The sequence below is a fragment of the Cherax quadricarinatus genome, unplaced genomic scaffold, assembly GCF_038502225.1.
Source record: "Cherax quadricarinatus isolate ZL_2023a unplaced genomic scaffold, ASM3850222v1 Contig1704, whole genome shotgun sequence".
NCBI lineage: Eukaryota > Metazoa > Arthropoda > Malacostraca > Decapoda > Parastacidae > Cherax > Cherax quadricarinatus.
The window spans coordinates 31,435-58,837 of NW_027196730.1; the positions used below are offsets into that span (position 1 = coordinate 31,435).

Sequence of the window (27,403 nt, forward strand, 5' to 3'; positions counted from 1 at the left end):
CACGGCGATCGGATAAGGATGGGACGTTTGCTTCTGCATAGAGGCTCTCAACAGGGGAAGAGCAAAAAGCACCAAGGCATAAACGTAATCCTTAGTGATGAATGGGGTTAAGGCTAGAGTAGCAGGAGATGCCGCTGAATAGATCTGGTCACCATAATCAAGTTTCGATAAAATGAGGGTGGAATGTAGGCGAAGGAGGGTTCGACGATCAGCTCCCCATGAAAGATGAGCAAGGGTTTTAATAAGGTTCAGCCGGCTGTGACAAGTTGCCTTCAGAGAGGTAATGTGAGGTTTCCACGATAACCTACGGTCAAAGAGGAGGCCCAGAAACTTGACGGTATCACGTTCAGGGATACGGGAGCCATAGAGGTACAAAGGATGATCGGAGATGACAGAGCGTCTAGTGAAAGTAATTTGGTGGGTTTTAGTGCTGGAAAATTTAAAACCATGTGTGGTGGCCCAATTGGAAACACGGTCGACCGCATGCTGGAGAGAAACTGTAATGAGGTGACAGTCAGTGGCTGCACAGGCAATAGCAAAGTCATCAACATAGAGTGATGACCAAATATTTGATGGAAGACTAGAGGCCAAATCATTAATAGCAAGGAGAAAAAGTGTTGTGCTCAGAACACATCCCTGGGGGACACCTTCAGCTTGGATAAGTCCGGGGAGAACACATTATTAACCCGAACACGGAAATGTCTGTCAGTTAAAAAGTTCTTAAGGAAGGATGATAGATTGCCTCGGAGGCCTAAGGAATGGGCTTGGGCCAAAATATTATACCTCCAAGTTGTGTCATATGCCTTCTCAAGGTCAAAAAATATGGCAATAACTGAGTGGTTATTCGCAAAGGCATTACGAACATACGTATCCAAGTGTAGTAAGGGGTCTACAGTAGAACGTCCTTTACGAAAGCCATATTGACGAGTGGAGAGACTGTTGTGTCTCTCTAAATACCACACTAAACGTCTATTTACCAGGCGTTCCATCACTTTGCAAACTGCTCTGGTAAGAGCAATGGGACGATAGTGGGAGGCTTCATGTCCCGTAGTGCCTGGTTTGCAGAAAGGGAGAACAATGACAGATTTCCACAGCTGTGGAAGAACTCCTTGTGACCAAATAAGATTGAAAAGGCATAATAGGACTGCAAGGGCTGACTGATGTAAATGTTGTAGCATACGAATATGAATGTCGTCGGGCCCAGCTGCCGATGATCGGCAAGCTGAGAGTGTTGCCTCTAGTTCTTGAAGTGTAAAAGGCACATTATACTGTTCTTCTCTGAGAGAAGAAAAGTCCAAGGGTGCTAACTCTCTGGCAGACTTCGAGGAAAGAAACTAGGGGCATAGATGGAGCCCCTGAGAAATACGGACCAGATGATTGCCAATGTCATTGGCAACATCTAGTGGGTTTGCTATATCAACACCGGCAACCCGCAGAACAGGAGCTGGGTCAGGAGAATATTTACCACTCAGTTTTCGTACTTTTTTCCAGACTGCACTCAGAGGAAGCAGAGGTGATGGTGGAGACAATCTCGCCAGCAAGTGCATTTAGCGTCACGGATGACACGGCGAGCGATCGCACGCTTCTGCTTGAAATCAAGAAGTCTCTCCGTGGTTCTATTGTACCGGTACCTGCCCCATGCAGCACGTTTCAAACGTACTGCACGAGCACAAGCAGGAGACCACCAAGGCACACATTTCTGAGAATGCCTGCCCGAAGTTTGGGGTATAGAATGAGAAGCTGCGGTTAAAACGGAGGATGAGAAGAGGTGTAAAAGCTCATCAATGGAGGACGAAGAAGGAACCTCACTAAAAACAGTTGTGAGTAAAGGTTCCAATTTGCCTGATCAAATTGCCAGCGTGAGATACGAAGAGGTGGTGAATATGAAGGGGAAGTAAGAATGATTGGGAAATGATCGCTGTCATGTAAATCCGGGAGAACAGACCGAGATCGATGCAAGAGAGGGTGCGAGTCCGAGGATCAAAATGGGTGCGAGTACCTGTATTTAAAACATGGAGGGGATGGGTGGCAAGAAAATCCTCTAACTGAATGCCACGGGAATCAGTGAGACCCCCCCCCAGAGGAAATGATGGGCATTAAATCGGTGGTGGTAATGACGAAACAAGAAAGGCAATATCCATAATATTATTATTATAATCAAGGGGGAAGCGCTAAACCCGGAGGATTATACAGTATTATCCATAATAGATAGTGCCTGAGGAGAGAGATATAAAGAACAGAGCGTATACCACCTATGCAAGTGGATACGGGCTGCTGTGTAATGCAGCGAAGTACGAACAAATAGCTGATGGTACGGAATATCAGTGGGTAGAAGAAGGGCACTTTCATTAAAGGTCCCATCAGGAAAAGTATCTGAAGAATACAAATTATAGCCTGAGATGGGAGAGATAATGGCAGAGTGTACTTTTGATTCCTGTAAGCAAACACCAACAGGGGAAAACTGGGAGAGTAACATCTGAAGCTCACCCCGATTACCCCTGAGGCCGCGTATATTCCACTGTAAATAGGCCATGATTGGCAATGATAAAGATACTTGAAATCTGCAGGTAAGGGTTCCTACGGACTAGAGGGGTTAGAAAAGTCCACATGCGGAGGCAGCGGAAAACGTTCAAGCAGCGAAGGAACGGTGCGCTGTGAAGAAAGGAGTTGTGCAAATGGAGAAGAGAGAGAAGGAACAGAGGGTGGATCAGTGTCCATTGATGGTTTGGTCTCTGCAATATATTCAGAGATTGCTTCAAGTGTTTCGGAATTCAGAGACGTCGTATGGGAGAGAATATTGGAGATGGTAGGGGGAGGATGAGTAAAGATTGGGACTGTAATGGACTGTACCAAGGTAGGGGGGGGGGGAGAGGGTGGAGGGAACTGGAGAAGAAGCGTGGAAGGGGACAGAAGAGGCAGAAACCTGGGAGGTGGCAGAAGAGGAAGAAACTTGGGAGGGAACAGGGGAGATAGGTATAGTACGAGGAGGGTGAACCTCTACACTTGTAACAAGCCAGTGAGAGGGGAAGAACCCGGTACAGAGACAGGAAAGGTAAAATGAGGAGGTGGAAGGGAAGGAGGGGTTAAAGGACCTTTTTTTGACTTCTGAGAAGTAGAGGGACGATTGGGAGGAGGTGTCGTACGAGGTCTCGTCGATACTGAGGTTTGTGAGGGAGAACACGAAGAAGCGTGAACAGACTGAGGCATTGAAGTAGGGATGTCTGACCCCAGGACAGCAAAAGAATTAGATACAGGAGTGACTATGGGAGAGGTAACCATGGAGGAGGCTGCAGAAGATGGGACACCAGAAGTGGGGGGACGTTTTGAAACATGAGGTAGTCTCCCTTGGAGGCGGAGATGAGAAACTGCCATGGCATAAGGGAGACCTGCCTCTTTGAGGTAACGGATTTCCCGCTCATTTAAGTAGACTTGGCAACAGCGAGAGTACGAAGGGCGAGCCTCATGACAATTAAGGCAAGAGGGAGGTCGATTGCAAGACATATTAGAATGGTCATCAGCACCACAGACTGGGCATTCGGCTATGGATCTGCAATATTTCGCTGGATGGCCAAATCGCCAGCAATTTCTACACTGTTGCGGTGTAGGGATCACCTTTCGAACTTGTAACCGATGTCCTGCTACATAAACTGAGGATGGGAGTTCACGGCTGTCAGAAGTTAAACGAGCCACATTGCTAGGGTATCATCTCCGCCTGCGGGCAGGAAGAACATAAGTGTCTACCTTGAGGATTGGGAGATCTTTGAGTTCCAGCTGTTCAAGAATGTCATTGCCACATGTCTGGAAATTTTGTTGAACTATGGTATGGGGCAGAATGACGGTACCACTACAAGAATTGAGGGAATGATGTTTTTCAATAGTGACAGGAACAGTATCTATATGGGAAAGAAGAGAAAGCTCATGAGCTTGGGTAGAATTCTGTACAGTGAAGATGCGTGTACCGCTCTTAAGAGCATGAAAAGAAATATCTTTACCAACATGGCGTAGGAGTGCCTTGCCAATACTGTGGTCAGAAAGGTAGAGGACGTCGGTTGTAAAGTGAAGAATTTAGTCCATTGTGTAGTCCGAAACTGAGCGTGGAGAGGGAGTGCAGGACGTGTCGATTTTTTCTGAGAAGGTGGAGAAGTATCATCAGCAGGTAATTGTCATTGGCATTTAGGCGTGGGACCAGAGTTGGTCCGACGTGGAACAGGCCGGCGATTCGAAAATTGCCGCACCGTAGAGGGAGAGCGGAGGTCAGATAAATCAAAGGAGTCAGTCAAGACCTCAGTACCTGAAGCGGGTGAGGAAACAGCACCGGCAAGAGGAGTGTCTGAAGAGTGGTCCAATGACGAGGCGGGGTCAGAACGGGGTGTGGTATCAAGAAGGGGCCCGGGAGTAGCAGGTTCATGGACTAGGGCTGCCATGGTTAGGTTACTTCTTTCTTTTTGTTTTGAAGAAAAAAAAAAGGGGGGAGGGATAGTTCTTAGGAGGAATGAAAGGGCCAGAAATCTCCCTCAGCACCGCAAGTAGCGTAGATGCAGCATGGAACCCATGCCATACCCTACCCATCATACCAGCAATCCGGGATAGCAACCTCACATCTGCCGAGGTACCTCAGTGGACAAAAGAGAGGGCGGCAGGATATCTGCCACAAAGCATACCTCCTTCGGCCACCACCCCCGGAATCCGAAAGACACCCAAAGCCACTCTCCGGGATACCGGAGAGGGATCGGGACATCCCCAGGCGATCCAGATTCCATGGCAAACTACGCCACCACCAAGAACCTCAACGGAATGGGATGGACCCCAGTACTCTTTCCCCTACCTAGGAACTAGCGCACCTGTGGGGAAGAGGGGATTGGGGGGTAATTAGGTTCTGTCTGAGGAAGGAGACCGACAGGTGTAATTCCTCAGACCAAGAGCCTCTTCACCATGCCAAGGAGCCCCCCTTGAAGAGGTGCATTGGTATAGCCACTGGTTGATGAAACATTTACAGTAAAGATACCCAGATGTTGCAAATGCAAATGTGTGTACTCTTGATGTAGTTATTGTAAACCATTTATGTACTTCGAGTAGCAGGTTTCAGCTGGGCACCCCCACTTATATCTGCAATGTGTGTAGTTTGATGCAGTGTGCTCAGGTTGGAATCCTGCTGTGGACATTTATATTTTCATTATTATTTTGAGGTTATGAATAACACACTCAAATAAATCTTTTAATCTCTTAACAACAGTATCATGCATTGGGTGATTATCTACAATATCACAATATAGTACTACACAATTACATCATTAACCACGCTTTCTATCTACAGTGTCAAAGGAAGTTCTTGGAAATACTTTCCAAAACGGCACACTTACCTGAGCTGGAGATTTCAGCCAAGCTTATACTGCAAGTAGCTATATTTTAGTAATGCAGTATCAAACTCAGGGCAAGTAATGATATAAACCAGGATGGTCAAAGTACTTTGAAAGCGAAGCCACGTTTGTACAGTCGCCTACTGATATAACAAGACAGCCTAGCTAAATTCAGTAATATTTAGGCACTGCAATTTCAAGAGGTCTGGTAACTAAAAGAATATACAAAGACCATAATATTAATGAGAAAATATTTTATGGAAGAACATTCACAAGGAGAGAAGATGATGGAAAGTGAAATGAGCAACATCCAGCTGTCATATCAATGTAAGAAAGGATAATGAGTTATGTGGAATGATATCAGGCAAACCATCTAAATATATCAGCTGTACAATTTGTTTGGCACTGCACCTAGAAAAAAAATTTAATTGTGGCATGTAACACAAATTGAAAAGAAATAAAATTTATAGGATTTGCTGCAACTTTAAACCAACACTAGTGACAGCAAGGTTTAGCTAAGAGAAATTTCAGGCACACTCTTGTAAACCAGACTGTCACAACAATATTAAACACTTCTTACATGCTTCCAATGACCTACTTGTGACAGCATTTTTTTTTCCACTACAATTTAGACATCAGCTTTTTCAGGTTTATTGTGGCTGGTCGATTATACAAAATCCTCTATCTCATGTCCCTTTGAGAGACATTGCTCAAAGGTCATTATCACGAGACTTAAATATTCATGACCTCGTCTTACACACGTCTAATCAGCTCCATATACGAGGACATGGATTAGATAGGCAAATTACATTCACAGAAGAGATCCTGTACTGCGAGGCCAGCAAGCAAGAGAACGACTAATTCTAAACAGTCCTGATTTGCATATGTACAAATTCTTAAAGTACAAATTATTTCACTAATATATTTTTTCTATACACTGCTTAACTCATATTCTCGAATGTGCATTCATGCGAGTGTCAGCAACAGCAGACTTAGCATGGATTAGTGCCTCCCTGGATATTTTTCTTGGGGAAGATCCAAAGCTGTTCTTGCTTATGTAGTCGTCATCACAGACAGCAGAGTCCACAGAAGATTGCCAGTCTAAAGAAGGTGTCTTTCCACTTTTGAGAACATTGCGCCCTGTAACAGCACGACCATTTGTTATACCAAATTGATTGTTACCTACATTCTGGTTATTTTCCTCAATATTAAAAGAGCATTCACTGATACCAGAATCGCTTCTCTCGCTGACTATACTGGATGAGGGGCGAGTCACAGGAGCACACCCTTTGGTCTTTGAGAGGGTGGTTGGAGTGGAAATTGGAGACTGGGAAGATGAGGATGGGGGTGTGTGGGGATGGTTCTCTGGGAGTGGCGAAAGGCGGGTTGGTGAGGAGGGTTGTGAACTGCGACGATTGGTGAGGTTGGCCATTCGTCCCAGGGCACGGATAGCATTCCCAGTTTTCTAAACAAAAAAAACCATGCAATTAGTATCAGAAATTCCTTTTAATACAGCTATCATGGTTAATAGGTAAAAATTATAAGCATTAGCTTTAAAATTAAAAAACAAAACAAAAAACAGCAACAAACTCTTTTGCTTTATAGTTAAGCCAGAAATTAGTCTAGTATAACTTGGTGGCAAAAATTATTCTTTACTATTAAGTAAATCTTGTATTATTCCAACACTTAAGCTAAATCAAAACCTATACGAACCTGCCACTTCCGCCTTATTATGAATTTCTTAAGTTTGTCTGTTGACAGGACTACTTTATTCATGTCTGCTTCAGTCTGTGCTAGCCAAGGATGGTTAAAACATTCTTTGGCTGTTAGTCGCTTCCTGTGTTAATAGGAATAATGAATATCAGTAAAAGTCTATACATTACTTAACAATTTTATAAATATATACAGAACTTAATTCTGAACAGTAAGATTATTACTGCATATTTATGGGCAAGTGCTAAACCTGTAGTGGTCATACAGTTCTACTGTCACATATACATTATATATTTAAATAACACATCTGCCATTTCCCACTGAGTCAGGGTGACCAAAAAGAAAAAAAAACTTTCGTTATCATTCAACACTTTCACCCTCACTGATACATAATCTCTTTGCAGAGGCACCCAGATACGACAGTCACTCCAAACTGCCAATGTCCCAAACCCCTCCTTTAAAGTGCAGGCATTGTACAATGGACCCCCACCTTACGATATTAATCCATTCCCGAGAGCTCATCATAAGCCAAAATTATCGTTAGCAGAATTAATTTTCCCCATAAGAAATAATGGAAATCAAATTAATCCGTGCAAGACACCCCAAAGTATGAAAAAAAAAATTTTTTTACCACATGAAATATTAATTTTAATACACACAAACTGAAGAAGACATGCACAATTACTACTCTACTAAGAATAGAATACATGACACTTACCTTTATTGAAGATCTGGTGATGATTGATGGGAGGAGGGGAGAGTGTGGAAGTTATTGTTTAGAAGGGGAATCCCCTTCCATTAGGACTTGAGGTAGCAAGCCCTTTTCCGGGGTTACTTCCCTTCTTCTTTTAGTGCCACTAGGACCAGTTTGAGAGTCACTGAACCTCTGTTGCACAACAAATCTGTCCCCAGAGCTCTGTACCTCCCCTTCCTTTAAGACTTTCCTAAAATGGGCCATAACATTGTCATTGTACAGGTTGCCAACACGGCTTGCAGCAGCTGTGTCAGGGTGATTTTCATCTGTAAAGATTTGCAGTTCAACCCACTTTGTACACATTTCCTTAATCTCTTTTTTCAGTTCCATACTAATTCTCGCCCTTTTTACCACAGGGATGGCACTAGAAGCTTTCTTGGGGTCCATGGTGACTTTTTTTGCAGTTACAAGCACTAAAAATACTGGGATAATGTGAAATGTACCGAATGTATGCGTAGATGCAACTGCACTGGCTGCTTTGTAAACACTGGCGCTGAGGCCACACGTGGGACGCATCCCGGACGAATCACGTAAGGCAAGTTTTTTATCGTGAGGCGAGGCAAAATTTTTGCATTCAAATGCTTCGTTTGACGGATTTAACGTAACGCGATGCGTTACGTTAAATCCGTTCGTAAGGCGGGGGTCCACTGTACTTCCCATTTCCAGGACTCGAGTCCGACTAACTGGTTTCCCTGAATCCCTTCACAAAATATTACTCTGCTCACACTCCAACAGCTCATCAGGTCCCAAAAACCATTCATTTCCACTGCACGCTTTCTAGAAAGGGCAATGTGTGGTGTAAATATTATGCAGAAAATTCGGAGGTGTGGAGTTAATAAAAGTATTAGTCAGAGGGCTGAAGAGGGGCTGTTGAGGTGGTTTGGTCATTTAGAGAGAATGGATCACAGTAGAATGACATGGAGAGCATTTAAATCTGTAGGGGAAGGAAGGCGGGGTAGGGGGTCATCCTCGAAAAGGTTGAAGGAAGGGGTAAGGGAGGTTTTGTATGCGAGGGGCTTGGACTTCCAGCAGGCATGCGTGAGCGTGTTTGATAGGAGTGAATGGAGATGAATGGTATTTGGGACCTGACGATCTGTTGGAGTGTGAGCAGGGTAATATTTAGTGAAAGGATTCAGGGAAACCGGTTATTTTTATATAGCCAGACTTGAGTCCTGGAAATGGGAAGTACAATGCCTGCACTCTAAAGGAGGGGTTCGGGATATTGACAGTTTGGAGGTATGTGTTGTGTATCTTTATACGTATATGCTTCTAAGCTGTTGTGTTCTGAGCACCTCTGCAAAAATAGTGATTATGTGTGAGTGAGGTGAAAGAGTTGAATGATGATGAAAGTATTTTCTTTTTGGATCACCCTGCATCGGTGGGAGACGGCCGACTTGTAAAATAAATAAATAAATATATATATATATATAAAAAATTATAGGGGGATAAGTCTGTTGAGTGTACCTGGTAAAGTGTATGGTAGAGTTATAATTGAAAGAATTAAGAGTAAGACGGAGAATAGGATAGCAGATGAACAAGGAGGCTTTAGGAAAGGTAGGGGGTGTGTGGACCAGGTGTTTACAGTGAAACATATAAGTGAACAGTATTTAGATAAGGCTAAAGAGGTCTTTGTGGCATTTATGGATTTGGAAAAGGCGTATGACAGGGTGGATAGGGGGGCAATGTGGCAGATGTTGCAAGTGTATGGTGTAGGAGGTAGGTTACTGAAAGCAGTGAAGAGTTTTTACGAGGATAGTGAGGCTCAAGTTAGAGTATGTAGAAAAGAGGGAAATTTTTTCCCAGTAAAAGTAGGCCTTAGACAAGGATGTGTGATGTCACCGTGGTTGTTTAATATATTTATAGATGGGGTTGTAAGAGAAGTAAATGCGAGGGTCTTGGCAAGAGGCGTGGAGTTAAAAGATAAAGAATCACACACAGGGTGGGAGTTGTCACAGCTGCTCTTTGCTGATGACACTGTGCTCTTGGGAGATTCTGAAGAGAAGCTGCAGAGATTGGTGGATGAATTTGGTAGGGTGTGCAAAAGAAGAAAATTAAAGGTGAATACAGGAAAGAGTAAGGTTATGAGGATAACAAAAAGATTAGGTGATGAAAGATTGAATATCAGATTGGAGGGAGAGAGTATGGAGGAGGTGAACGTATTCAGATATTTGGGAGTGGACGTGTCAGCGGATGGGTCTATGAAAGATGAGGTGAATCATAGAATTGATGAGGGAAAAAGAGTGAGTGGTGCACTTAGGAGTCTGTGGAGACAGAGAACTCTGTCCTTGGAGGCAAAGAGGGGAATGTATGAGAGTATAGTTTTACCAACGCTCTTATATGGGTGTGAAGCATGGGTGATGAATGTTGCAGCGAGGAGAAGGCTGGAGGCAGTGGAGATGTCATGTCTGAGGGCAATGTGTGGTGTGAATATAATGCAGAGAATTCGTAGTTTGGAAGTTAGGAGGAGGTGCGGGATTACCAAAACTGTTGTCCAGAGGGCTGAGGAAGGGTTGTTGAGGTGGTTCGGACATGTAGAGAGAATGGAGCGAAACAGAATAACTTCAAGAGTGTATCAGTCTGTAGTGGAAGGAAGGCGGGGTAGGGGTCGGCCTAGGAAGGGTTGGAGGGAGGGGGTAAAGGAGGTTTTGTGTGCGAGGGGCTTGGATTTCCAGCAGGCATGCATGAGCGTGTTTGATAGGAGTGAATGGAGACAAATGGTTTTTAATACTTGACGTGCTGTTGGAGTGTGAGCAAAGTAACATTTATGAAGGGATTCAGGGAAACCGGCAGGCCGGACTTGAGTCCTGGAGATGGGAAGTACAGTGCCTGCACTCTGAAGGAGGGGTGTTAATGTTGCAGTTTAAAAACTGTAGTGTAAAGCACCCTTCTGGCAAGACAGTGATGGAGTGAATGATGGTGAAAGTTTTTCTTTTTCGGGCCACCCTGCCTTGGTGGGAATCGGCCAGTGTGATAATAAAAAAAAAAAAATATATATATATATATATATATATATACACACAGTGGAGCCCCGATTAACGATATTTTTTCATTCCAGAAGTATGTTCATGTGCCAGTACTGACCGAATTTGTTCCCATAAGGAATATTGTGAAGTAGATTAGTCCATTTCAGACCCCCAAACATACACGTACAAACGCACTTATATAAATACACTTACATAATTGGTCACATTAGGAGGTGATCGTTAAGCGGGGGTCCACTGTATATATATTCTTCTTCTTTCAACGTACCAGCCGTATCCCACTGAGGTGGGGTGGCCCAAAAGAAAAAACTGAAGTTTCTCCTTTTAAATTTAGTAATATATACAGGAGAAGAGGTTACTAGCCCCTTGCTCCCGGCATTTTAGTCGCCTCTTACAACACGCATGGCTTACGGAGGAAGAATTCTGTTCCACTTCCCCATGGAGATAAGAGGAAATAAACAAGAATAAGAACTAGAAAGAAAATAGAAGAAAACCCAGAGGGGTGTGTATATATGTGCTTGTACATGTATGTGTAGTGTGACCTAAGTGTAAGTAGAAGTAGCAAGACGTACCTGAAATCTTGCATGTTCATGAGACAGAAAAAAGGACACCAGCAATCCTACCATCATGTAAAACAATTACAGGCTTTCGTTTTACACTCACTTGGCAGGACGGTAGTACCTCCCTGGGCGGTTGCTGTCTACCAACCTACTACCTATCTGTATATATATATATATATGCAGTGGACCCCTGCCATACGAAGCATTTGAACGCAAAAATTTTGCCTCACCTCAATAAAAAACTCGCCTTACATGATTCGTCCGGGATGCGTCCCATGTGTGGCCTCAGCTGCCCCGTGGGTGCCTGTGTTTACAAGCCAGCCAGTGCGGTCGCATCTAAGCATACATTCGGTACATTTCATATTATCACAGTGTTTTTACTGCTTGTAACTGCAAAGTAAGTCATCATGGGCCCCAAGAAAGCTTCTAGTGCCAACCCTGTGGTAAAAAGGGTGAGAATTAGTATGGAAATTAAGAAAGATTTTAAAGGGTTTGGGGCTAACCCTGAGAAGCCTATGCCAGTTGTGGAATCCATTGTGCCTACTTCAAAGATTAAGGAAATGTGTGCAAAGTGGGTTGAACTGCAAACCTTTATGGATGAAAATCACCCTCCCTAACACAGCTATTGCAAGCCATGCTGGTGACTATTACAGTGACAATGTTGTGGCCCATTTTAGGCAAATCTTAAAGGAACAGGAGGTACAGACCTCTATGGACAGATTTGTTATGCGACAGAGGTCCAGTGACTCTCAAGCTGGTCCTAGTGGCACTAAAAGAAGAAGGGAAGTAACCCCAGAAAAGGACTTGCTACCTCAAGTCCTAATGAAAGGGGATTCCCCTTCTCAACAATAACTTCCACACACTCCCCTCCTCCCATCCCATCAATCATCACCAGATCTTCAATAAAGGTAAGTGTCATGTATTCTATTCTTAGTAGAGTAGTAACTGTGCATGTCTTCTTCAGTTTGTGTGTATTAAAATGAATATTTCATGTGGTAAAAATTTTTTTTTTCATACTTTTGGGTGTCTTGCACGGATTAATTTGATTTCCATTATTTCTTATGGGGAAAATTAATTCGGCTAATGATAATTTCGGCTTACGATGAGCTCTCAGGAATGGATTAATATCGCGATGAGCTCTCAGGAATTCAAATTCAAATTCAAAGTTTATTCTCTATAAGGATTACAATGCTGAGTTTACAGAATTTGGTTATTGTGTGGTTCACATGTAGTAAAATAATAATTACAGAGTGTACCACTAGAACACCTAGCATGGCTAGGCATTTCGGGCAGACTTAAATTAAATCTTAAGTTTAAAATATTACAAAATTATGAGGTAAGTTGGTATTATGGCTAGGTGACTAAATACTAGTTTGTGAGTTTAGCAATGTGAATGCTTTTGTTTTGGCACTATACATAGTTTCAGTATTGGAGTATCACAGGCCAACTTATGACTAGTTAAGATTCATTATTTTGAGATTGAGATTGATATTTCTGTTTATGGTCAAATGGGTGAGTGAGTGTAAGTGTTAACCACCAGGTGGTATTCATGTAATTAGTTGACAGGGTGTATCAGGGAGATAAGATGTTATGGATTAATATCGTAAGGTGGGGGTCCACTGTATGTATGTATATATATGTATATATATATATATATATATATACACACACACATATACACATATACATACATACATACATAAGTGGGCCCTCGGTTTTTGTGCTTAATCCATTCCAGAGCCATCGGCCAAAACTGAAACCATTTTCGTTTCGTGCTTAATCCGTTCCAGACACCCAGAACTATCAACAAAAATTTTTTTTACTTTAAAGATAGAGTTACATGCACAAAAGAATGAACATTACACATGACACATTTGTTGAAGGCTGTTGTTGCTGGAAGGAAGACAGGGAGGAGGGGAAAGGAAAGAGGTTATTCTTTGGAAGGGGAATGACCTTCCATAAGGACTTTAGGTACCAAGTCCTTATCCAGGGTCACTTCCCTCTGTTTTTTAATGCCCTTAGGATCAGCTTGAGTCACTGGACCCGTTGCACAAAATATTTATACAAAGTGCTCTATTTCCATAGTCTCTAAGATTTGCCTAAAATGGGACATGGCACTGTCATTGTAAAAGTCACCAGCATGGATTGCAACAGGGTGATGTTCCTCTACAAATGAATGCACTTTAGTCCACATTGCACAAATCTCCTTAATCTTTGAAGAAGGCACCTTTTCCATCTCTCTTCCTCCTCCTCTGAAGCAATTTCCTCAGCTGTGCTTTGTGGCGGTTGCAGATGAAGCTCTTGCAGCTCATCAGTGGTTAGCTCTTCATTGTGGTCCTCCACATTGTCGCCACTCGCATCCAACCCCTTGGAATTCCCCAATGTCACAATTGATTGCACAATAGGTGTAGGGTCGACAGGGTCAGCCTCAAACCCTGCAAAATCATTCTTTTGGACACAATCTGGCCACAATTTTCCCCAAGCAGAGTTCATCATCCTGGAAGTCAGGCCTATGCAGTGGAAGATATTGAAGTGATTCTTCAAGAACTCTCTTGGGGTTAATTCAGAGTCCGAGGCTATGTCAAAGCACCTTTGAAGCATTGCTTTGGTGGACAGTTTCGTGAAGTTTGCAATGATCTGTTGGTCCATGGGCTGGATGAGAGAGAGTGCTGTTAGAAGGCAAGAACTTCACTGTTACAAATCTGAATTCCTTAGACAATTGGTCTTCCAAATCTGGAGGATGAGCATTAACAGGAGGCACTGGAGTGGCAATTTATTATCCAGGAGGTATTTCTTCACACTTGGGCCAAACACTTCATTGAACCATTCCAGAAAAATTTCCCTAGTGACCTATGCTAGAGTGTAAAAATTATAGAGGAATAAGTTTACTGAGTATACCAGGAAAAGTATACGGTAGAGTTATAATTGAAAGAATTAGAGGTAAGACAGAATGTAGAATTGTGGATGAGCAAGGAGGCTTCAGAGTGGGTAGGGGATGTGTAGATCAAGTGTTTACATTGAAGCATATATGTGAACAGTATTTAGATAAAGGTAGGGAAGTTTTTATTGCATTTATGGATTCAGAAAAGGCATATGATAGAGTGGATAGAGGAGCAATGTGGCAGATGTTGCAAGTATATGGAATAGGTGGTAAGTTACTAAATGCTGTAAAGAGCTTTTATGAGGATAGTGAGGCTCAGGTTAGGGTGTGTAGAAGAGAGGGAGAATACTTCCCGGTAAAAGTAGGTCTTAGACAGGGATATGTAATGTCACCATGGTTGTTTAATATATTTATAGATGGGGTTGTAAAAGAAGTAAATGCTAGGGTGTTCGGGAGAGGGGTGGGATTAAATTATGGGGAATCAAATTCAAAATGGGAATTGACACAGTTACTTTTTGCTGATGATACTGTGCTTATGGGAGATTCTAAAGAAAAATTGCAAAGGTCAGTGGATGAGTTTGAGAATGTGTGTAAAGGTAGAAAGTTGAAAGTGAACATAGAAAAGAGTAAGGTGATGAGGGTATCAAATGATTTAGATAAAGAAAAATTGGATATCAAATTGGGGAGGAGGAGTATGGAAGAAGTGAATGTTTTCAGATACTTGGGAGTTGACGTGTCGGCGGATGGATTTATGAAGGATGAGGTTAATCATAGAATTGATGAGGGAAAAAAGGTGAGTGGTGTTGAGGTATATGTGGAGACAAAAAAACGTTATCTATGGAGGCAAAGAAGGGAATGTACGAGAGTATAGTAGTACCAACACTCTTAAATGGGTGTGAAGCTTGGGCTGTAAATGCTGCAGTGATGTCCTGTCTAAGGGCAATGTGTGGTGTAAATATTATGCAGAAAATTCGGAGTGTGGAAATTAGGAGAAGGTGTGGAGTTAATAAAAGTACAGTGGACCCCCGCATAACGATTACCTCTGAATGCGACCAATTATGTAAGTGTATTTATGTAAGTGCGTTTGTACGTGTATGTTTGGGGGTCTGAAATGGACTAATCTACTTCACAATATTCCTTATGGGAATAAATTCGGTCAGTACTGGCACCTGAACATACTTATGGAGTGAAAAAATATCGTTAACCGGGGGTCCACTGTATTAGTCAGAGGGCTAAAGAGGGGTTGTTGAGGTGGTTTGGTCATTTAGAGAGAATGGATCAAAGTAGAATGACATGGAAAGCATATAAATCTATAGGGGAAGGAAGGAGGGGTAGGGGTCGTCCTCGAAAGGGTTGGAGAGAGGGGGTAAAGGAGGTTTTGTGGGTAAGGGGCTTGGACTTCCAGCAAGCGTGCGTGAGCGTGTTAGATAGGAGTGAATGGAGACGAATGGTACTTGGGACCTGACGATCTGTTGGAGTGTGAGCAGGGTAATATTTAGTGAAGGGATTCAGGGAAACCGGTTATTTTCATATAGTCGGACTTGAGTCCTGGAAATGGGAAGTACAATGCCTGCACTTTAAAGGAGGGGTTTGGGATATTGGCAGTTTGGAGGGATATGTTGTGTATCTTTATATGTGTATGCTTCTAGACTGTTGTATTCTGAGCACCTCTGCAAAAACAGTGATAATGTGCGAGTGTGGTGAAAGTGTTGAATGATGATGAAAGTATTTTCTTTTTGGGGATTTTCTTTCTTTTTTGGGTCACCCTGCCTCGGTGGGAGACGGCCGACTTGTTGAAAAAAAAAAAAAAAAAAAAAAAAAATTAATAATTTTCTAAAAAAGACTCAATACCTCTATAACAAGCACTGCCCTAAAAAAACTAAGCAGATGACAGCTAAGAGACTGAACAGTCCCTGGCTAACACCCAGCATTCTCAAATCCATAAATACAAAACACCAATATGAAAAACAGTACAGAATGGGTCACATAACCAGAGACCAAACAAAACGTTACTCGTCAATCCTAACCAGCCTGATAAGAAGGGCAAAAAAATTGTATTATGAGAACAGATTATCCAACTTACGAGGTGATATAAAAAAGACCTGGAAAACCCTATCAGAAATTCTGGGAACAAAAAAGATATCACGAAATAGCGAAATAAAATTAGCAAAATCAGATGAACCCCAACTCCCACCAACAGAAACAGCAAACAGACTCAATGATTTCTTCTCCACTATAGGACAAAACCTTGCCAATAAAATCCCAAGCTCAGATACCCCACCAAATGACTACCTCACCGGCAACTACCCGAACACACTGTTCCTAGCTCCGACTAACCCATACGAAGTCTCCCTTATTATCAACGCACTAAAAAACAAGGCAGGAGATTTAAATACCTTACCACCCTTTATATACAAAAAAGTGTCACAAGTGCTATCACCAATCACTGCAACACTCTTTAACAAATCCATTGAATCCTCCACCTTCCCTACAGTACTCAAAATAGCAAGGGTCACCCCGATCCACAAAGGAGGAGACCAAACAGAGTTGAATAACTATAGGCCAATATCCAACTTACACCCTCTCTCAAAAATCTTCGAAAAATTAATTCATAAACGAATCTACTCCTACCTTATCTCCCAAAACATACTCAACCCCTGCCAATTTGGATTCAGGCCTAATAAAAATACTAATGATGCTATTATACACATGCTAGAACATATATACACTGCAATAGAGAAAAAAGAAGTCCCACTGGGGATCTTCATTGACTTACGTAAAGCTTTTGATACAGTTGACCATGACTTGCTCCACGTAAAATTGTCACACTATGGAATAAGAGGGCACTCCCTCAACTACCTAAAGTCATACCTCAGCAACAGAAGCCAATATGTGTACGCAAATGGGGCAAACTCTTCTGCACAACCAATTACAGTTGGTGTCCCACAGGGAAGTGTCCTTGGCCCTCTTCTCTTTCTCCTATACATAAATGACCTACCAAATGCTTCTCAATTACTCAAACCCACACTATTTGCTGATGACACAACATACGTCTTCTCCCACCCGAGCCCAGTCACGCTAGCCAATACTGTAAATACCGAATTACAGAAAATATCTACCTGGATGAGTACTAACAAACTTACACTAAACATTGACAAAACCTACTTCATCCAGTTTGGTAACAGAGCTACAGATGTCCCTCTTAACATAATGATAAACGGATCACCTATCACAAAGCTAACAGAGGGAAAATTCTTAGGAATCCACCTTGATAAAAGACTCAAATTTCATACACATATACAACAAATTTCTAAGAAAATTTCCAAGACTGTAGGCATACTATCGAAGATACGGTACTATGCTCCACAGTCAGCCCTCCTGGCACTATATCACTCTCTTATTTACCCCTATCTCACCTATGGAATTTTTGCATGGGGCTCAACAACAAGTAACCATCTCAGACCACTAATTACCCAACAAAAGGCTGCAGTTAGAATGATAACAAATTCTCACTACAGGTAGCACACTCCACCAATATTCAATACACTCAACCTACTCACCATACAAAACATCCATACTTATTACTGCACCTATTACATACATAGAACACTCAACTCTGATATTAACCCTCCCCTCAAACATCTCCTTGCCAACCTCAACAGAACACATGACCATAACACAAGGCACAGATCACTCTTTGATATTCCTCGTGTCCATCTCACGCTATGCAAAAACTCAATGCACATAAAAGGCCCTAAAATCTGGAATTCATTGCCTGTTAATATAAAAGAAACACTACCTGTTTATAAATTCAAGTCTCTTCTCAAAGATCACTTACTCACCCAAAACCAAATAAATACTGAATAACTGAACCTTATAAATTGTATATCTTAAATGTTTCTCACAATTATATCACATAAATGTTAAACCTAAAACCCAATCTAACTTTATTATTTTTTAAATACACTACCTAACAGAATACTCCATTCTACTGAATTTACAACAATGCATGCAACCATATGACCTGTCTTTGTAATACTCACTTGTGCTTTATAGTAATCAGTTTACATTAATGTTTTTCACTGATTTCATCATTGCTTAGTTAATCTTAAGTTAATTTTAAGCCAGCCCGTAATGCTATGCATAGTATAAGTGGCTTTGGCATGCTGCTCTTATCTGTATTTTTTTTTTGTACCTCTGTAAGTGTGCTCAAATTATAAATAAATAAATAAAAGTGTAAGTTTGTTAGTCCTCATCCAGGTAGATATTTTCTGTAATTCAGTGTTTACAGTATTGGCTAGCGTGACTGGGCTCGGGTGAGAGAAGACGTATGTAGTGTCATCTGCAAAAAGTGTGGGTTTGAGTAATTGCGAAGCATTTGGTAGGTCATTTATGTATAGGAGAAAGAGAAGAGGGCCAAGGACACTTCCCTGTGGGACACCAACTGTAATTGGTTGAGCGGAAGAACTTGCCCCATTTGCGTACACATATTGGCTTCTGTTGCTGAGGTATGACTTGAGGTAGTTGAGGAAGTGCCCTCTAATACCATAGTGTGACAATTTTACGTGGAGCAAGTCATGGTCAACTGTATCAAAAGCTTTACGTAAGTCAATGAAGATCCCCAGTGGGACTTCTTTTTTCTCTATTGCAGTGTATATATGTTCTAGCATGTGTATAATAGCATCATTAGTATTTTTATTATTCCTAAATCCAAATTGGCAGGGGTTGAGAATGTTTTGGGAGATGAGGTAGGAGTAGATTCGTTTATGAATTAATTTTTCGAAGATTTTTGAGAGAGGGTGTAAATTGGATATTGGCCTATAGTTATTCAACTCTGTTTGGTCTCCTCCTTTATGGATCGGAGTGACCCTTGCTATTTTGAGAGCTGTAGGGAAGGTGGAGGATTCAATGGATTTGTTAAAGAGTGTTGCAGTGATTGGTGATAGTACTTGTGACACTTTTTTGTATATAAAGGGTGGTAAGGTATTTAAATCTCCTGCCTTGTTTTTTAGTGCGTTGATAATAAGGGAGACTTCGTATGGGTTAGTCGGAGCTAGGAGCAGTGTGTTCAGGTAGTTGCCAGTGAGGTAGTCATTTGGTGGGGTATCTGAGCTTGGGATTTTATTGGCAAGGTTTTGTCCTATAGTGGAGAAGAAATCATTGAGTCTGTTTGCTGTTTCTGTTGGTGGGAGTTGGGGTTCATCTGATTTTGCTAATTTTATTTCGCTATTTCGTGATATCTTTTTTGTTCCCAGAATTTCTGATAGGGTCTTCCTGGTCTTTTTTATATCACCTTGTAAGTTGGATAATCTGTTCTCATAATACAATTTTTTTGCCCTTCTTATCAGGCTGGTTAGGATTGACGAGTAACGTTTTGTTTGGTCTCTGGTTATGTGACCCATTCTGTACTGTTTTTCATATCGGTGTTTTGTATTTATGGATTTGAGAATGCTGGGTGTTAGCCAGGGACTGTTCAGTCTCTTAGCTGTCATCTGTTTAGTTTTTTTAGGGCAGTGCTTGTTATAGAGGTATTGAGTCTTTTTTAGAAAATTATTAAAACATTCGTCAATATCTGTATAGATTTCTAGCTCAGTGTGCCAGTCAATGTTTGTTACTGCTGTTGTTTAGTTATTAATGGCTGCCTCATTGTGAAGTCTGAAGATGACTTTAGTAGTGTCTTGGGGTATTTTACCAAGAGCTGTTATGAGGAAAGTAGGGTAGTGGTCTGTGGTATTATCTGTAATTATGCCTGATTTTAAAGGGGATATGGTGTTGGCCCAGATGTGGTCAAGTAGGGAAACACTAGTCTCCGTAACTCTTGTAGGTTTTGTTACTGTTGGTAGCAACATGTAGTTACTCATTGTGTTTGTGAATTCAGTTACGTGTGGGTCCTGGTCTTGCAGGAGATTTATATTGAAGTCACCTGAGAGTAGTAAGTGATCTTTGTTCATGCGTGCATCAGTTATCATACTTCCTAGGTTTTGACTAAATTGGCTAATGTTTGATTGTGGAACTCTGTAGATGTTTATCACTGTGAGAGGTTTTTGTAGGTATTTGGATTTGAATTGAGCTATTATATATTCCCCATGTTCATCCCTTGTGCAAGTATTAGTGATACATTCTAGTTGGTCTGAGTAGTATATAGCTGTGCCACCCCCTTGTTGGTCTGGCCTACAGTTGTGTATGGCTGTGTAACCAGGAATGGTATAGACATCTGTAGTATCAGGCTTTAGCCAGGTTTCAGTTAGTGTAATGATGGACATATTGGCATGCAAGGAATTTAGTAATGCTAGGAGGTCATCGTAATGCTTGCTTAAAGATCTGATATTGTAGTTAAAGATAGTTATGTTGTTGTTGGCTCTGAGAAGTGCCTTTGATTGTTCTGCTGTGTAGTAATTACAGTAACTGTTTGAATCATTTAAGTCATTAAATAAGAGGTTGGTATCAGGATCAATGCTTGTAATCATAAGATTTGTAGTGAATCTATAGTTAGAATTAAGTATAAAACAAAGTAAATATTCTAAAGCTAAAAAAATAGCACCTGAATTATTTGACAAATGTAAAAATAATGAGCTAAGGTAGTTTTTTAAAGCTAAAATAAAGGAGACAATATAAAAGGGACTAAAATAATTTGTGGTGAACAAATAAAGTGATGATCAAATAATGGAGCTTGGGAATATGATAGTAGGTAGTACTTTAAAGGCAATTCTTTAAAGTTAGAATTATAATATAAAAGGGACTAATATAAGTTGTGGTGAACAATAAAGTGGTAATCAAATAACTGCACTAAGGTCTAATATAATGACTTTTGTGGAGTCTATGTTTTGAGCTAGAATGAGCTATAGTACAACTAGATTTAATCTAATAATATAAAAATACAAATTAAAAATAGCACCCAGTTTTATACAGTATATATATATATATCCTAGGTAGTAGGTTGGTAGACAGTAACCGCCCAGGGAGGTACTACCGTCCTGCCAAGTGAGTGTAAAACGAAAACCTGTAATTGTTTTATGTGATGGTAGGATTGCTGGTGTCCTTTTTTCTGTCTCATAAACATGCAAGATTTCAGGTACGTCGTGCTACTTCTACTTACACTTAGGTCACACTACACATACATGTACAAGCATATATATACACACCCCTCTGGGTTTTCTTCTATTTTCTTTCTAGTTCTTGTTTATTTCCTCTTATCTCCATGGGGAAGTGGAACAGAATTCTTCCTCCGTAAGTCATGCATGTTGTAAGAGGAGACTAAAATGCCGGGAGCAAGGGGCTAGTAACCCCTTCTTCTGTATAAATTACTGAATTTAAAAAGAGAAACTTTCTTTTTGGGCCACCCTGCCTTGGTGGGAATCGGCCAGTGTGATAATAAAATAAAAATATATAATATATATATAATATATATAATTTTTTTTTTTATCACACTGGCCGATTCCCACCAAGGCAGGGTGGCCCGAAAAAGAAAAACTTTCACCATCATTCACTCCATCACTGTCTTGCCAGAAGGGTGCTTTACACTACAGTTTTTAAACTGCAACATTAACACCCCTCCTTCAGAGTGCAGGCACTGTACTTCCCATCTCCAGGACTCAAGTCCGGCCTGCCGGTTTCCCTGAACCCCTTCATAAATGTTACTTTGCTCACACTCCAACAGCACGTCAAGTATTAAAAACCATTTGTCTCCATTCACTCCTATCAAACACGCTCACGCATGCCTGCTGGAAGTCCAAGCCCCTTGCACACAAAACCTCCTTTACCCCCTCCCTCCAACCTTTCCTAGGCCGACCCCTACCCCGCCTTCCTTCCACTACAGACTGATACACTCTTGAAGTTATTCTGTTTCGCTCCATTCTCTCCACATGTCCGAACCACCTCAACAACCCTTCCTCAGCCCTCCGGACAACAGTTTTGGTAATCCCGCACCTCCTCCTAACTTCCAAACTACGAATTCTCTGCATTATATTCATACCACACATTGCTCTCAGACATGACATCTCCACTGCCTCCAGCCTTCTCCTCGCTGCAACATTCATCACCCATGCTTCACACCCATATAAGAGCGTTGGTAAAAATATACTCTCATACATTCCCCTCTTTTTCTCCAAGGACAAAGTTCTTTGTCTCCACAGACTCCTAAGTGCACCACTCACCCTTTTCCCCTCATCAATTCTATGATTCACCTCATCTTTCATAGACCCATCCGCTGACACATCCACTCCCAAATATCTGAATACATTCACCTCCTCCATACTCTCTCCCTCCAATCTGATATCCAATCTTTCATCACCTAATCTTTTTGTTATCCTCATAACCTTACTCTTTCCTGTATTCACTTTCAATTTTCTTCTTTTGCACACCCTACCAAATTCATCCACCAATCTCTGCAACTTCTCTTCAGAATCTCCCAAGAGCACAGTGTCATCAGCAGAGAGCAACTGTGACAACTCCCACTTTATGTGTGATTCTTTATCTTTTAACTCCACGCCTCTTGCCAAGACCCTCGCATTTACTTCTCTTACAACCCCATCTATAAATATATTAAACAACCACGGTGACATCACACATATAGATAGGAGTGAATGGAGACGAATGGTACTTGGGACCTGACGATCTGTTGGAGTGTGAGCAGGGTAATATTTAGTGAAGGGATTCAGGGAAACCGGTTATTTTCATATAGTCGGACTTGAGTCCTGGAAATGGGAAGTACAATGCCTGCACTTTAAAGGAGGGGTTTGGGATATTGGCAGTTTGGAGGGATATGTTGTGTATCTTTATATGTGTATGCTTCTAGACTGTTGTATTCTGAGCACCTCTGCAAAAACAGTGATAATGTGCGAGTGTGGTGAAAGTGTTGAATGATGATGAAAGTATTTTCTTTTTGGGGATTTTCTTTCTTTTTTGGGTCACCCTGCCTCGGTGGGAGACAGCCGACTTGTTGAAAAAAAAAAAAAAAAAAAAATATATAGACACACACACACAGGTTTGATGCATAAAGAGTGAAGGGTAGTTCAGATTCTCTGGATGAAGGGATTAAAATATAATACAAAGGCAACACACTTACTCTTTTTGTTGGATTAGTAGAGACGTTATAAAATCTTTGGCATCATCAGTAATAGCACTAAATGCATCATCATCGAAGTCAAACTCTGCAAGAGTTATATTGGCAAACGTCTCGGCATCATTGTCACCCATGAAAGGAGACAGGCCCGATAATCTGGTTGAAAATGCAGGTTAAATTATCCATCATACAGAACTCTTATAATTAAATAAGATGCACTGAGTCTCAACTCTTCCCAATTTCTTTCCTGAAATCTGATGCAGTAATGTTTGTCATCTAAAAGGCTTAATTTATGTGATTGTGAAAAGATTCCTAATTCAATAGGCTAGGGCTTCAATATAAGGTTAAATTACAGCATTTTGGACCTTGTAATGGCTAGTACTAATACTTGCAAGATGAAAAATCATGTAATAGTTACTAGCATTATATAATTTAAAAGAAACTGAATATCTTTGCCTTACATCTAGGGCCCTCTCCTATAAAGTGGCAAGAGATGTATATTTAAAATTGACAAGGTAAAGTCACCTTTACAGAGGGTATTAATCTCCATATCACATAAGTCATTTGCTGCATCTAGTATCTACTGTAAATGAAACATGACAACTTGAATTACTAATATAACCCTCATCTTCATTTTAATAACTAAACTTTTTGGGATAATTAGGGAATTCTCCCAGTACTGTACTTTATTAATTGATGCTTTTTACAGTATAATATTCTTTCCTTGGTTAGCATTTATTTTGAGTGACTGTGGACCACCTTGAGTTTGTTTGTAAGGTGATATCTTAACCAGTCTTTAAGCATTAGAATTAATCAGCCCAAAATGCATTTGCATATTTACTAGTGTTTTTTTTGTACCTAACAATGTTTTATTACATGCAAATTACATTATCTTTGTATAGCATAAGAGAAATAAAAATTTAATTTGAATTATCTCACAGTACAGTATCTAACTCCCAAACAATCATTGGTATAGTAATTCGCAGGGTTTAGGGACCTGAAATAGAAGTCAAGCCTAAGTCATGACTAATAGGAAATTTTACATGGTTGGTAGACAGCAACCACCCAGGGAAGTACTACCGTCCTGCCAGATGACTGTGAAACAAAAACCTGTAACTGTTTTGCATGATGGTAGGATTGCTGGTTTTTCTTTCTTTTTCTGTCTCATAAACACGCTAGATAACAGGGATATCTTGCTACTCCTACTTACACTTTGGTCACACTTCACAGACACGCACATGCATACATATATATACATACATCTAGGTTTTTCTCCTTTTTCTAAATAGCTCTTGTTCTTTTTTATTTCTTCTATTGTCCATGGGGAAGTGGAAAAGAATCTTTCCTCCGTAAGCCATGCGTGTCGTATGAGGCGACTAAAATGCCGGGAGCAATGGGCTAGTAACCCCTTCTCCTGTATACATTTACTAAAAAAGAGAAGAAGAAAAACTTTATAAAACTGGGATGCTTAAATGTGCGTGGATGTAGTGCGGATGACAAGAAACAGATGATTGCTGATGTTATGAATGAAAAGAAGTTGGATGTCCTGGCTCTAAGCGAAACAAAGCTGAAGGGGGTAGGAGAGTTTCAGTGGGGGAAAATAAATGGGATTAAATCTGGAGTATCTGAGAGAGTTAGAGCAAAGGAAGGGGTAGCAGTAATGTTAAATGATCAGTTATGGAAGGAGAAAAGAGAATATGAATGTGTAAATTCAAGAATTATGTGGATTAAAGTAAAGGTTGGATGCGAGAAGTGGGTCATAATAAGCGTGTATGCACCTGGAGAAGAGAGGAATGCAGAGGAGAGAGAGACATTTTGGGAGATGTTAAGTGAATGTATAGGAGCCTTTGAACCAAGTGAGAGAGTAATTGTGGTAGGGGACGTGAATGCTAAAGTAGGAGAAACTTTTAGAGAGGGTGTGGTAGGTAAGTTTGGGGTGCCAGGTGTAAATGATAATGGGAGCCCTTTGATTGAACTTTGTATAGAAAGGGGTTTAGTTATAGGTAATACATATTTTAAGAAAAAGAGGATAAATAAGTATACACGATATGATGTAGGGCGAAATGACAGTAGTTTGTTGGATTATGTATTGGTAGATAAAAGACTGTTGAGTAGACTTCAGGATGTACATGTTTATAGAGGGGCCACAGATATATCAGATCACTTTCTAGTTGTAGCTACACTGAGAGTAAAAGGTAGATGGGATACAAGGAGAATAGAAGCATCAGGGAAGAGAGAGGTGAAGGTTTATAAACTAAAAGAGGAGGCAGTTAGGGTAAGATATAAACAGCTATTGGAGGATAGATGGGCTAATGAGAGCATAGGCAATGGGGTCGAAGAGGTATGGGGTAGGTTTAAAAATGTAGTGTTAGAGTGTTCAGCAGAAGTTTGTGGTTACAGGAAAGTGGGTGCAGGAGGGAAGGGGAGCGATTGGTGGAATGATGATGTAAAGAGAGTAGTAAGGGAGAAAAAGTTAGCATATGAGAAGTTTTTACAAAGTAGAAGTGATGCAAGGAGGGAAGAGTATATGGAGAAAAAGAGAGAGGTTAAGAGAGTGGTGAAGCAATGTAAAAAGAGAGCAAATGAGAGAGTGGGTGAGATGTTATCAACAAATTTTGTTGAAAATAAGAAAAAGTTTTGGAGTGAGATTAACAAGTTAAGAAAGCCTAGAGAACAAATGGATTTGTCAGTTAAAAATAGGAGAGGAGAGTTATTAAATGGAGAGTTAGAGGTATTGGGAAGATGGAGGGAATATTTTGAGGAATTGTTAAATGTTGATGAAGATAGGGAAGCTGTGATTTCGTGTATAGGGCAAGGAGGAATAACATCTTGTAGGAGTGAGGAAGAGCCAGTTGTGAGTGTGGGGGAAGTTCGTGAGGCAGTAGGTAAAATGAAAGGGGGTAAGGCAGCCGGGATTGATGGGATAAAGATAGAAATGTTAAAAGCAGGTGGGGTTATAGTTTTGGAGTGGTTGGTGCAATTATTTAATAAATGTATGGAAGAGGGTAAGGTACCTAGTGATTGGCAGAGAGCATGCATAGTTCCTTTGTATAAAGGCAAAGGGGATAAAAGAGAGTGCAAAAATTATAGGGGGATAAGTCTGTTGAGTTATAGGTAGTAGGTTGGTAGACAGCAACCGCCCAGGGAGGTACTACCGTCCTGCCAAGTGAGTGTAAAACGAAAGCCTGTAATTGTTTTACATGATGGTAGGATTGCTGGTGTCCATTTTTCTGTCTCATGAACATGCAAGATTTCAGGTATGTCTTGCTACTTCTACTTACACTTAGGTCACACTACACATACATGTACAAGCATATATATACACACCCCTTTGGGTTTTCTTCTATTTTCTTTCTAGTTCTTGTTCTTGTTTATTTCCTCTTACCTCCATGGGGAAGTGGAACAGAATTCTTCCTCCGTAAGCCATGCGTGTTGTAAGAGGCGACTAAAATGCCGGGAGCAAGGAGCTAGTAACCCCTTCTCCTGTATATATTACTAAATGTAAAAGGAGAAACTTTCGTTTTTCCTTTTGGGCCACCCCGCCTCGGTGGGATACGGCCGGTGTGTTGAAAGAAAGAAGAAGAAGTCTGTTGAGTGTACCTGGTAAAGTGTATGGTAGAGTTATAATTGAAAGAATTAAGAGTAAGACGGAGAATAGGATAGCAGATGAACAAGGAGGCTTTAGGAAAGGTAGGGGGTGTGTGGATCAGGTGTTTACAGTGAAACATATAAGTGAACAGTATTTAGATAAGGCTAAAGAGGTCTTTGTGGCATTTATGGATTTGGAAAAGGCGTATGACAGGGTGGATAGGGGGGCAATGTGGCAGATGTTGCAAGTGTATGGTGTAGGAGGTAGGTTACTGAAAGCAGTGAAGAGTTTTTACGAGGATAGTGAGGCTCAAGTTAGAGTATGTAGGAAAGAGGGAAATTTTTTCCCAGTAAAAGTAGGCCTTAGACAAGGATGTGTGATGTCACCGTGGTTGTTTAATATATTTATAGATGGGGTTGTAAGAGAAGTAAATGCGAGGGTCTTGGCAAGAGGCGTGGAGTTAAAAGATAAAGAATCACACACAAAGTGGGAGTTGTCACAGCTGCT

The 27,403-nt window shown here is 41.1% G+C and overlaps 1 protein-coding gene across 2 annotated transcripts in view; it reads right to left on the reverse strand.

The window, feature by feature from the left end:
• Positions 1-5,202: 5,202 nt before the first annotated feature.
• Positions 5,203-27,403, reverse strand: part of LOC128688938 (myosin light chain kinase, smooth muscle-like) — a gene marked incomplete at its 5' end in the record, with an annotated part of 40,188 nt that continues 17,987 nt past the window's right edge. The window contains 3 exon segments of one of the 2 annotated variants that reach the window (XM_070081106.1): positions 5,203-6,822; positions 7,071-7,194; positions 23,311-23,463. In XM_070081106.1, the coding sequence (XP_069937207.1) occupies positions 6,304-6,822; positions 7,071-7,194; positions 23,311-23,463 (796 nt within the window). 2 annotated transcript variants of the gene reach the window in all.